General features: G+C 38.0%; 1 protein-coding gene across 10 annotated transcripts in view; it reads left to right on the top strand.

Moving 5' to 3' along the window:
• Rapgef6 (Rap guanine nucleotide exchange factor 6) overlaps positions 1–12791 on the top strand; it is a 169422-nt gene that overhangs the window by 112905 nt on the left and 43726 nt on the right. For 5 of the 10 annotated variants that reach the window (XM_034507065.2, XM_076936834.1, XM_034507064.2 and 2 more), the window contains one exon: positions 7356–7513. In XM_034507065.2, coding sequence (XP_034362956.1) covers positions 7356–7513 — 158 coding nt within the window. Of the gene's footprint in view, positions 1–7355; positions 7531–9937; positions 9953–12791 lie in introns of those variants that run through there. The other 5 variants (XM_076936832.1, XM_076936833.1, XM_076936831.1 and 2 more) reach the window with 2 other exon arrangements.

The following is a 12791-nucleotide window of genomic DNA, read 5'->3' as shown; positions in this document are numbered from 1 at the left end:
AGTAAGGTGCAAGATAGACCTAATACCCAGACCATCATTTTGTTAACTAAACAGTACCTCTGTCATCTCTCCTAACTAAAAGACTAAGTTCTGAACCTGCCCTTTTTTCTTGGCTTTAGAATGAATGTCAGCTGAAAAGCATCCTCTCAAATCTTTTTTCTCTAAATAAATAGCCAGGATTGGCTATGAGACTAGTAAGTCTTCAACCCCATCAGAAATCCAGAATGACTGAGTTAACTGAAATTATGGGAAGCACAAAGCATAGCTTCTAAAACTTAGCCAATTTATAGAGACCACTGAACACCTGAAAAGCCCCTATACTACAAAACGTTGGCGCATCCGATCTTCAGCCTTCTGGCCTAGGATCATCTGACAGACCTAGTGATACAGAATTATTAAGGGCTGATTACTCTGTCTAGGCAGATATAATCAGTCGACTATTCTGCATGTGTGTCCTTTTCTGGACAGTAATTTGTCTGTAGATGGAAAGAGGCAATTCTTGCCTAGTGGCTGTCTCACCACAATTGGAATAACTCTAAAGATGCTCAATTTCTTCTTAAAATCCAAGACAGGGAAGCTGTCAGGAGCAGACAGGTCTTTAATCAAAATGAACATTAATACAGAAATGTTTGTAACATCGATTCTGTGGACTTCTGACGGTTTAAAAACCAACTATCCATGTAAGGCAATCTGGACTGTTGTCTGTTAACTCCTCTCAGCTATTTCTAAATAAAATATGGAAAACACCCTAACAGTAAACTCAGAGCTGTGAATTTGCTATAGGCTCTTAACTCACAGGCTAACCATCTCAATTCAGTTAAAAAAGTTAAAGAAGGACTGGGTCTAAGCCTTGTATTTCTAAATGTGTTATACAGGCACAATGCCTATGAGAGTAACAATATTCATCTCACTTTTATATCAATAAGAAACTCATACCAGTGAAAACCTTACATTTGAAATCAAAGTAAATTTTGTACCATTTAAGAAATTATAACTTCATCTTAATAACAGTTATACATATTTCTACCAATAGGTTATGGCTATGCAATAAATCCTAGCTAATCCTCCCTGTTTCAACAAAACCACTACTTTTCCCTAGAAAGACAGCTTCATATTAACCACCTCAGTCCCCCAAGCCCAGGGAATAGGGGTGCCAACTCTTCATTAACTTCTTCAAGCTGATTATGGGTGTTGAGATATTAGAAGAGGGGCAGGGGGAAGAGTAAATTGATAAGCCTTTGATGCTGTGTCTTCACTGCATCCAGCTGGAATTCCAGGACATCAGAAGTGTGACCCGGTCTGCTCAGCTTGCTTGATGAGTAGATAACCAAGGCTGAGTATTCTACAATATACAGTTCTCAAACCAAATTATAGTATCAAGATAATTTTCTGTTTGAATTCTGGAATCTAGTCTTCTGGTGGCCTGCCTCTGTCATGTCTAATCCATATAATTGTGGGAGTTTCTATGAGGGTATGCTTCCATCATCCTCCCATTCCTACCTCCCTGTTCTCAAATTTCCCAACACTATAGAATCCAAACTTTCGGGCACCTAGGCCATCCACTTCCACTGATGCCTGGCAAGGCCACCCTCAACTACCTATACAGGTGGAGTCATGAGTCCTTCCCTTTGTGTTCTTTGGCTGGAGATTTTAGAATGGCTACTCAAGCTTGTTTCCTAGGAGCATGTGCTTGAAAAATTGTTTTTTCAGCCTTTTACTCTAAGGTAGAGTCTGTCCTTGTTACCGAGGTGGGCCTCCTGCATGCAGCAAAATGCTGGGTCCCATTTACGCATCCAGTCTGCCAGCCCATGTCCTTTAATTGGAAAATTGAGTGCATTGATGTCAAGAGACACTAAGGAACAGTGATTGTTGCTTCCTGTTGTTATTTCTGTTATTAGAGGTGGAATTATCTTTGTGTGGCTATCTTCTTTTGGATTTGTTGGAAGAGGATTACTTTTTTTCTCTTTCTAGGGTATAATTTTCCTCCTCGTATTGGAGCTTTCCCGCTATTATCTTTTGTAATGCTGGGTTTGTGGAAAGACAGTGTATAAATTTGGTTTTTACATGGAATATCTGTTTCTCCATCAATAGTGATTGAGAGTTTTGCTGGGTATAGTAGCCTGAGCTGGCATTTGTGTTCTCTTAGGGTCTGTATGACATCTATCCAGCATCTTCTAGCTTTTATAGTATCTGGTGAGAAGTCAGGTATAATTCTGATAGGTCTGCCTTTATATGTTACTTGGCCTTTTTCCCTTACTGCATTTACTATTCTTTCTTTGTTTTGTGCATTTGGTGTTTTGATTATTATGAGACGAGAGGTATTTCTTTTCTGGTCTAGTATATTTGGAGTTCTTTGGGCTTCTTATATGTTTATGGGCCTCTCGTTCTTTAAGTTTGGGAAGTTTTCTTCTGTAATTTTGTTGAAGATATTTACTGGCCCTTTAAGTTGGGAATCTTCACTCTCAACTATACCTATTATCCTTAGGTTTGGTCTTCTCATTGTGGCCTGGATTTCCTGGATGTTTTGTGTTAAGAACTTTTTGCATTTTGCATTTTCTTTGACAGTTGTGTCAATATTTTCTCTTTTTTTGGATATTATGTTTATATTTCAGATTTTATCCCCTTACTCCATTTCCCCCACCACCCAGGAACCTTGTATTCCATCCTCCCTCCTCCTGCTTCTATGAGGATGTGCCCCCACCTACCCCCTTCTGCCTTCATGGGACCAAGGATCTCTTCTCCCACCTATGCCCGACAAGGCCATCCTCCCCTACATATACAGATGGAGTCATGGGTCTCTCCCTATGTGCTCCCAGGCTGGCGGTTTAGACCCTGGGGAGCTCTGGTTGGTATTGTTGCTCTCCTCATGGGGCCTTTCAGCTCCTTCAGTCTTCTCTCTAACTTCTCCATTGGGAACCCCTTGATCAGATCAATGGTTAGCTGTGAGCATCTGCCTCTGAATATGTCAGACTCTGGCAGACCTCTAAGGAGACAGCTATATCAGGCTCCTGTCAGCATGTACTTCCTGACATCCACATCAGTGTCTGCCTTTGGTGACTGCACATGGATAGATACCCAGGTAGAATGGTCTTCAGATGGTCCCTCCTTCAGTTTCTGTCCCAAACTTTGTCTCCATATTTGCTCCCTTGAGTATTTTGTTACTCTTTCTAAGTAGGACTGAGGCACACACACTTGGTCTTCCTTCTTCATGAGCTTCATGTAGTCTGTGAGTTGAATTTTGGCTATTTCAAGCTTTGGGGCTAATATCCACTTATCAGTGATTAAATACCATGTGTGTTCTTTTGTGATTGGGTTACCTCACTCAGGATGATATTTTCTAGTTCCATCCATTTACCTAAGAATTTCTTGAATTCATTGTTTTTAATAGCTGAGTAGTACTCCATTCTGTAAATGTATGACCGTTTTTATATCCATTCCTCTGTTGAAGGTCATCTGGGTTCTTTCCAGCTTCTGGCTATTACAAATAAGGCTGCTATGAACATAGTAGAGCATCTTCAGGAATGTTAGAGCTGGGTCCTCAGGTAATGCTATATCCAATTTTCTGAGGAACCACCACACTGATTTCCAGAGTAGTCATACCAGCTTGCAATCCCACCAACAATGGAGGAGTATTCCTCTTTCTCCACAGTGTCAATATTTTTTATGGTATCTTCTGCACCTCAGATTCTCTCTTCTATCTCTTGTATTCTGTTGTCTATGACTCCAGATTTCTTTCCTAGGATATCTTATCTCCAGGGTAGTCTCCCTTTGTGATTTCTTTATTGTTTCTAGTTCTATTTTTATGTCCTGGATGGTTTTGTTCAATTCCTTCACCTGTTTGGTTGTGGTCTCTTGTACTTCTTTAAGAGATTTTTGTGTTTCCTCTTTAAGGGCTTCTACCTATTTACCTGTGTTCTCCTCAAATTCTTTGAGAGTCTTATTTATGTCCTTCTTGAAGTCCTCTATCATCATCATTGGAAGTGATTTTAAATCTGAATCTTGCTTTCCTAGTGATATGGGGAGTTCAGGACTTTCTTGTGTGGGAGAACTAGGTTCTAATGATGCCAAGTACCCTGGGTTGCTGATGCTTATGTTCTTGCACTTGCCTTTCAACATCTGGATCTCCTTAGTGCTCTCTGCCCTGTCTCTGACTGTAGCCTGTCTTTCCTATTATTTTGGTTGTATCAGAACTGTGTTGGATGGGTGTTACTATTGGGGTTAGAGCTGGGGCCCAAGATCTGCTCAGTGCTCTGGGCCAGGAGTGACTTCCTGGGTCCTAGTGGGTCCCAATTACTCCCTCTTTGGGGCAGGTGTTGCTGTATCCTTACCTAAGATACTGCCTGGGTTAGAGCTCCTGGGAGGCCCGCTTCCTCTAGATTCTGTGAGATTGGGGGAAGCAAAAGTGGACAGTTCTTAAATCCCAAACAATTATGTACTTTTAAAGTGGAAAATTGTTCTTAAAAATTAAAATGAGGGCTGGAGAGATGGCTCAGAAGTTGAGTACTGAGTGCTCTTCCAGAGTGAGTTTAATTCCGCAACCACTTGGAGGCTCGCAACCACCTGTAATAAGATCTGGTCCCTTCTTCTGGTATTTAGGTGTACATGCAAATAAAGCAATCATATACGTACATAAAATTAATAAATCTTTAAAAAAATAAAAAAATGAAAATGAAAATAAGTTATCGATGAGAGATTGATCTGGGTATATCTATAACTATTGACAAAAAAGTATGGTTTTCATTAACCTGAGACTATTTCACAGTTCAGGAAATCAAATATCCCTTTTTAAAAAAAATCACTTGCTGGGTGGTGGTGCACACCTTTAATCCCAGCACTTGGGAGGCAGAGGCAGGTGGATTTCTGATTTCGAGGCTAACCTGGTCTACAGAGTGAGTTCCAGGACAGCCAGGGCTACACAGAGAAACTCAGTCTCGAAAAAACAAAAACAAATAAAAAAATCACTCAGCTTTAATTCTTTCTTTACTCACAGTTGCCCAAGTAACATCGCTGTATCTTCCTGAAAATAACTACTTTGTTCTGTGCATCAAGAACTATTTTTCTCTCCAAATATCAGTATATTTTTTATTTGCTTTTAATGTTGGAGTTATTTTGTGGCCTCTTTGGTTTCATAATGAAACTAATTATTTTTATTTCAAACATATTAAATGTTAGGGAACTAATTATTGAGGAATTTTTCAAAAATATCTTATTTCTATTACTGCATCACCTTTCAGGAGACTGTTTTGGTAAGAAATGACATAATTATTTTCAAATAGGCTTTATTCAACTTTTAAGCATGGATTTTTTTTGCAGATTAATTACTTCATTCCTGTCATAGCTTGAATTGTACATGACAGAGTTTTCATGTCTACATGCTCACACTCTAATTACCATAAATTTTAACCTACTTAATATGAGTATGCCTAGATAGTGTTGTATGTGTTGATTATTAAAAAGCAGAATAAATGTTAAGTGGTACATATATAAGTATAACATTAATAGTAAATATTAAGAACCTTTAACATTCTGTGGACTTTGCCTCTATAGTGAATTGCTTTTTAACAAAATAAATCTGACCTAGGGCTGGGGACATGGCTTAATAGGCAGAGTGCTTACCCAGCATCTGAAAGGCTATGTCCTTGATCCCAGGCACCATAGAATACCAGCACTTTGGAGCTGGAAGCAGAAGGATCAGGCATTCAAGGTCATTCTCACTATATAGAATGTTGAAGGTCAGTCAAGGCTATATAAGACCCTGTATCAAAGAACAGTTTTAATTTTAGTTTAGTTGTATTAGTTGAGAGTAGGTCATATCTTTAAGGGTTTTTTTTTTTTTCTTCTTGGATTTGGTTACCTGACCCTATGAATTGAACAATTGGTGTGTTTTCAGAAATCAACTAAAGAAAGACTTATTGCTCAAAAATAGATCTTTACACTTTTTGTGATTAAATACTCAACAGCATTTCTTTTTTCCTCTTAGCTAATCTTAAAATGTTTAATTGTGACAGCAGCAACCAACTTGTAGAGAGCTAGTTTAGAGTAAAAAGGGATTACTCATCAAATAAAGCCTTTGTTTTCATAGGAGTAGATTGATGCTTCTCCTTGAAGATAAATGCTATTGCTTGTATCAGTTGCATTGTTGTGCCTCTACTTCTCAGTGTCAAGTTAAAGTAAATGATCCTCTTCTGTGGGTTTGGATTGTTCATTTGATAAAAGAACTTGACTGTCTTCATAAAGACAAAAATACTGTTTTTCATCTAGTTGAGCTCACTCAGTCCTTGTAGTAGTCCTTCAGCCAGTGGCCAGCTAGAGGAGTTCACCCAAGCCAACCTTATAAGTAGCCTGTCTGCCATCACAATGACTTCCTCCCATGCCACAGCTTCATGCCTTCCTGACTATGCAGCCCTCTTGTCCTGGCCGTCCTTCTGCTCTTGCTATTAACAGTTCACTACTCTCCCATCTTGCTTCATTTCATAGTCTGCCTGTATCCCATACCTTGCTTTAATATATTCTAAATATATTCCATCTCACTCATCTTTTAGGTCGTAGTTTAATCTTTTCCATGATAATAGGTAAGTGTTCTGTGATACTTCTATGTAACAAAAACAGAAGGCTGTGCTGAATAAAATTTAGATGAGAATAGATAAGGAAAGCATTTCAGGACTAATCAGTTTAAGGAAAGAACTCTTATTTTGGTCATTGGTGATGATAGAAATCTTTTCCACTGTGATCTTAAATTCTATACAACAGTTTTATTTTATAATTAAACTAGTATTTGGAAAATACTCAAAGTTTGACGGAAAGTGTTTATATTTTTCTTTACAGTGGCTTTAGAGTGACCTGTGTGTCAGTTCTCAATGTTTTAAAGGAAGAGTATCTTGTCCTAGATAATGGCATTTTAGTTAATATGTGGTTTTGAAACCTTAAAAGAGAACTAACTGTTACTGACTTAAACCATCTTGTGATTATCATGTGTTTGGCGGGGACAGACACTTCCTGTAGTGTGCCCATGTATAGCTCAGTAAATATATTTGAAATTTGAGAATAGCAAATTTCAAGCAGTCCCTAAGCATTCAATTTTTCTGTACCAAAACTGGAAGCAAATTTATTATTTGTGATATAGTAGAATTACTTCTGTTTTATATTTCATTTTAATGTAAATTTCAAAAACATTTCATTGCTGTTTCTTCATTATAAGTACCCTTTTTGTTTACTGAGTTGTTTTAATCTAACTGGTTAAGGCATCACACTGAATTGGTTTTGTTATTGTTAAGCCTTTGTACATAGGATGTCAAATTGTTTGCTATATAAGTACCTTCTAATACTTGAAAGTAATATGTGCCTTTCTTTTGAAGTGACGGAGGCCTGAGTCAGTCACAAGATGACAGTATTGTGGGAACCAGGCACTGTAGGCACAGCCTGGCTATAATGCCAATCCCTGGAACACTCTCGTCCAGCAGCCCAGATCTCTTACAGCCGACCACTAGCATGTTGGACTTTTCCAATCCTACAGGTAATATTTCCATGTAACTTCATATGGCTCAATCACTTGAGCCTTGTGCAGCAAATACTAGGTTAGCCTGCAGTTTTCACCTCTGGTTTTTTTACTTCATGCAAAAAGCTAGTGGGAAAAATGTCTCTTTTTTTTAACCTATGTAGGAGTGGTTACTTCCTTCAAAATTGAAACTTTATAATAAATGAATCTCAGTGATATTTTTTCAGGAATTACTGAGTGGTGGAATGAAAACAGACTCTGAAAAAGAATTAATGCTGATTGTTTTCATATCTCTCAATATTAAAATGTCTTAGTAATTTTCTTGAATCACTGATTTTTTTTCTCTCTCAGCATACGAAGCTAAAATGATTTTTGTTTGTTTGTTAGTTTTGTTGGTTTAGGGGTTGGTCAAGAACTGTTACCAGAGTATAGCATTGTTTTCATTGCTAATGATTTTCAGGATGGAAGATCAAGTTGCTTTCTACATGTCTTGGTGCCCAGAGACATAAAATATCACAGAAATTGTATAATCTAAAATTTTTATTATAAAGAACTGATTATATACCCATCACTTAAAGATGTAAAATAATTTTTAAGAAAAGACAAAATTAAAGACTGAGTATATAATCGAATTCAAAGTAGAGATGGGGAAAATGATCCCTCAGAGTATTTCTGATTCAACTTAAGTTTCAGTTCCAATGCACAGAGGAAGGGGGATCATTCAAATACATTTCAGTGCCAGAAAGAAAATATAGGTGTATTAGTAGTTTCTCTTTTCTTATAGCAACTTAAATAAAAAACCTTAACACAACAGAAAACGTTTGCTGAAGATTATGCTGTACATTATTTTTTGTGATTTTTTTAATAACAACCTAAAACCTCCAGGCTTTAACAAAAACACAGACAAGTGAAAGTAGTTGTATACATTGTTCTCTTCCCTTCCCAACTGAGGCCAGAGTCCTGACACTCAGCAAGCTGATACTGTACATCTTTCTTTCTATAGGGCTGCCAAAATGTAGAACTAATATTTTAGGGAATCATAACTTTGCTTAAGTTCTAGCAGTTGCTATATTAGTGAAGTTTTATCATCAGAAATCATAAATAAATGTACATAAAATGAAATATTTGCTTCAGAAAGAGTAAGCACTAAGGTGTCACAGAGGCAGGAGAGCAGCAGGCTAGGTTCACTTCTATGACATGGAAGAAACATCTGTTCGAGGTTGAGGTGTTTCGGGGTTAAATCTTTTTTATCTCTCTAGCTACCTGTCCTGACAACCTGTTGCTTCACTGTTTCTTGAAAGTGTCATGTGCTTTAAGACTCTGCCTCCATGTGCTTTGCCACCAATAGATTCTCTTCTTATATCCAGTGAGCTGTTTCTTACTTCTCAAGTGCTGAAGCCCAGATTCCTCTGCTGAAAGCAGCATGTTTTCATGACTTCCATGTTTATCATGTTGTAGAATCAAAATCTGTTTCTCTTTGTGTGTATGTGGTCTATAGTGGTACATTTCTGACACTCCATAGAAGATTCACAATATTAAATATGCATGCTTTTTATTAAAGCAATTATTAGAAAGGGCATATAGCTTTATGGGTTTATTGATTTTTACGGCTGTATTGACATTCTAAGCATTTAGTGATGCTGGGGATGAAGACCCAAGTTAAAGAAAGCACTTGCCACCAAATCTGACAATCAGAGTTTGCTCCCTGGGCCCCATGTGGTAGGAACAAGCTAACTCCTGTGTGCCATCTTCTGACCTTCCTATGCATGCATACAGATAAAATAATGAGTAAATAATTAGAAAGTAATGCTGAGGGGATAAAGAAGAACTTCAGTGAAAGAAGAGAAGTGGTTAAAAGAAGATAAAGATATAGGGTAACAAAAAAAAGAGAGAGAGAGAGCTTGAAATGGTTAAAATTTAGACAGTTGTACTGTGGAACTGAGTCAGCCCTGAGGAGCAGGTGGTACTTAGATTGCTCTCAGGTTGGCTTCACAGTTCTGTCATTAAGAATATCTCAAGAGGACTCAGAGATGCTTTTTAAATCTACCGGGAGAAAGTCCCATGTGGGTGAGACTGCAGCATGTACACATGCTAGTGATAAAGCTAGACACACCTGTCAGAGACACTTTAAGACCCCCAGATGAAAGGTGCATCAAATATGTTATCAGGCTTTTTTGGAAAAAGTTATTACGAGTTCCAAATTCAGCCTCTTAGTTTAATAGTAGTACTAGAATTTGCTTTGTGCATGAGCCCTTGGTTGCAGTGACCTGTCATTAGCCAGCATTGACTGGTGTTTGTCAGTAGAGCTCAGCTATGTTGAGTCTGCATGTGTTACTTTCTTATTGGATCAAAGTTGCAATGCAGGCAAAGCTGTAGAATTATTGAATACTTTGATTTGATTGCTGACTTTTTATAATTTTGCTTTATTTTTGCTGCCTACAGCTGTTGGTTTTTACTGTAAGTATCTTGGCATTCTTTTGTCTCTTGTGTGTAGTTTGTTATTTTCAAAACAAATACATGATAGAGGATTCAATGAAATAGGGAGCAGAATTCCACTCGTGAGGTAGTACTCACCAGTAGGAAGCCTTTTAGTTATTTTTCTTGACCACATATGTTTTTCTTTTCATACACAGTCAGAATATACATGCTACTTTACAACTTATGAAAAGTTTTTTTAATTTTTATTTGTGTGTGTGTGTGTGTGTGTGTGTGTGTGTGTGTGTGTGTGTGTGTGTGTTGGTGAACATGTGTCATTGAATGCTTGGGAAGTATTTTTTTAAATCTAGCATAAAGCTTAAAGAATTGAGAGGATGAAATTGGGAATGTGGCTCAGTGGTTTGAGTGCTCGCTTAACATGTAAAAGACCTGAAACTTTTGTGGCTGTCACGGTAGTACAGGTTTGTAATCCCAGGAGTTATTTGATGGATCTGAAATTCAGGATCATCCTTGACTACATGGCAAGTTTGAGGCCAGCCTGGGCTACCCATCTGGAAAAAAAAAAAAAAAAGGAAGAAAAAAGAAAAAATTCAGTGTGGCTAAATGAAATTGGATTCTGATTCTCCACCACCACCACCACCCTAAGTTGACGTACAGAGCTCTTCTGCTTTCTTTTTCATTTAGTAGCAGAAACCCTATCTATCTATCCATCCATCCATCCATCCATCTATGTATTTGATGTAGCAAACTTAATTCTTTCTGCATTCAAAATCTTTAACGATTCTTTAATTGTAGATATTATGCACTTTTTAAAGTAAAACTTTATAGAGAATACAAATGTCTCCATCCCTCAGATTTTGCAGTGAATAATATATTTAGATCTTCTCACAAATTTCATTGAATGCAAACTGTGTGATCTGATCCCCTCGATCCAATTGAGATGTTACACTTCCACTCACCATTTTATTTAACAAAGTCCTTAAATATGTATCTGGATGTAATGTTCTACCAACATTGTTTAAAGATACGATAAAATTCGATCCTGGAAATTTGTGTTTTGCTAAGTCTTTGTATTCATAGGTTCCCATGTTTTATATTTGTATGTTATCACATTTTGAACTTGGTCAGTACTAAGTGCCTAAAAGTAAGTACTCACTATTTGCCCTTGATAGAATAGGACACATAATGACAATTCTTGATCTTCTCTAGTCTCTGTCACCTTGGAGGCATATATGCACATGCCTGGTCACTTCATGGGCCATCCTACTTCTTTGTTACTGTCTTTCCTTGAGTCACGTCCTGCTCTCTGGAATATTAGTTAACTCCTCAGGTCAGAGGCTGGTCCTTCACCATGTGTTTTCATCACCTGGACACTGAGTACGAAAGTGCTTCATAAATATCAGTTCAGCAAAGAAAAACTTAAAGCAAAACACTAAGTAAACTTTATTTTCTAAGATCTTTCTGTACACGAAAAATTACCTCATTTTTAGTGTAATCTCATAGTCAGTACATCTTTAAAGGTTTTGTTTTGATACAGGATCTCTCTAGATCTAGGCTGTCCTGGAACTTGGTGTAAACCATGCTGCCCTCAGTCAGATCAGCCTGCCTCTGCCTTCCAAGTACTATGATTAAAGGCGTGCACCACCAGACCCAACTCCCTTATAGTTGTTGGGTTTTTTTTGTTTTTTTTTTTACACATACTGACTCAAAGTTAACACTCTAGAGGCTGGAGCAGTGCTCAGCAGTTATGAGCACTGGCTGCTTCTTTAGGAGACCCAGAGTCAGTTCCATGAGATCCAGTGGCACTGCTCAGATGTGGTGCTCATACATACAGACAGTCAAGCACACACACACAAATGAATAAATAAATGAATCTTAAGGAGTAAATTAAGGGCACACAGTGGTTCCTTTAATCTCATCAGTTAGGAGGCAGGTGAATCTCTGGGAGTTTGAAGCCATCCTGGTCTATAAAGTGAGTTCCACTACAGCCAGGTATATCACACAGAGAAACTGTGGCTCATAAAACAAAAAATAGTATAGAAAAAATAGGCATGGTGGCATAGGCCTTTAATCCCAGCACCTAGGAGACAGAGGCAGACAGATCTCTGTAATTTTGAGGCTAGCCTGGTCTACAGACATAGTTTAGAGATAGCCAAGGTTACACAAAGAGATCTTGTCTCAAAGAAAAAAAAATAATAATAAAATAATTAGCAGTCTAGAAATGCGTTTCTAACTTAAACGTCCAAATAGGAGATTTTGTTTGCTTCATTTGTCTAATTTGATTTCTTAAAAATAAAATCTGGAGCCAGATGTGGTGATACAGCCCAGCACTTAAGAGATAGAGGCAGGTGGATCTCTGTGAGTTTGAGGACAGCCAGGGCTACACAAAAACCCTGCCAGGGAGGGAGGGAGGGAGAGAGGGAGGGAGGGAAGGAAGGAGGGACGGAGGGAGGAATCTGAGGGCTGATGAGATACTTACTACTAAGCCTGCCCACCTGAATTTTGTCCCTGGGATCCACATGTTAGAAAACCAACTCCCACATTTTGTCCTCTTGACTTCCACATAAGTACTGTGGCATGTGTATGCTGCTCCACCCACATACCAGTCACACAAAATGTGTGTGTGTGTGTGTGTGTGTGTGTGTGTACACGTACGTGCACGAATCTCTGGGCTAGTGAGTACTGTGTACTTCCAAGTTCTTTTAGAAACGTGTTTTTCTGGGACTACAATATCTTAGTGGCAGAACTCTTGGCATATGTGTAAAATATATATATGTATACATATATATGTGTGTGTATATATATGTATGTATGTATATACATATATAGTTATGTATACATATATGTATGTATACGTGTG

The sequence above is a fragment of the Arvicanthis niloticus genome, chromosome 6 (assembly GCF_011762505.2).
Source record: "Arvicanthis niloticus isolate mArvNil1 chromosome 6, mArvNil1.pat.X, whole genome shotgun sequence".
Taxonomy (NCBI): domain Eukaryota; kingdom Metazoa; phylum Chordata; class Mammalia; order Rodentia; family Muridae; genus Arvicanthis; species Arvicanthis niloticus.
The sequence above is the reverse complement of the archived record's forward strand: the minus strand, read 5'-3'. Positions and strand labels throughout refer to the sequence as shown.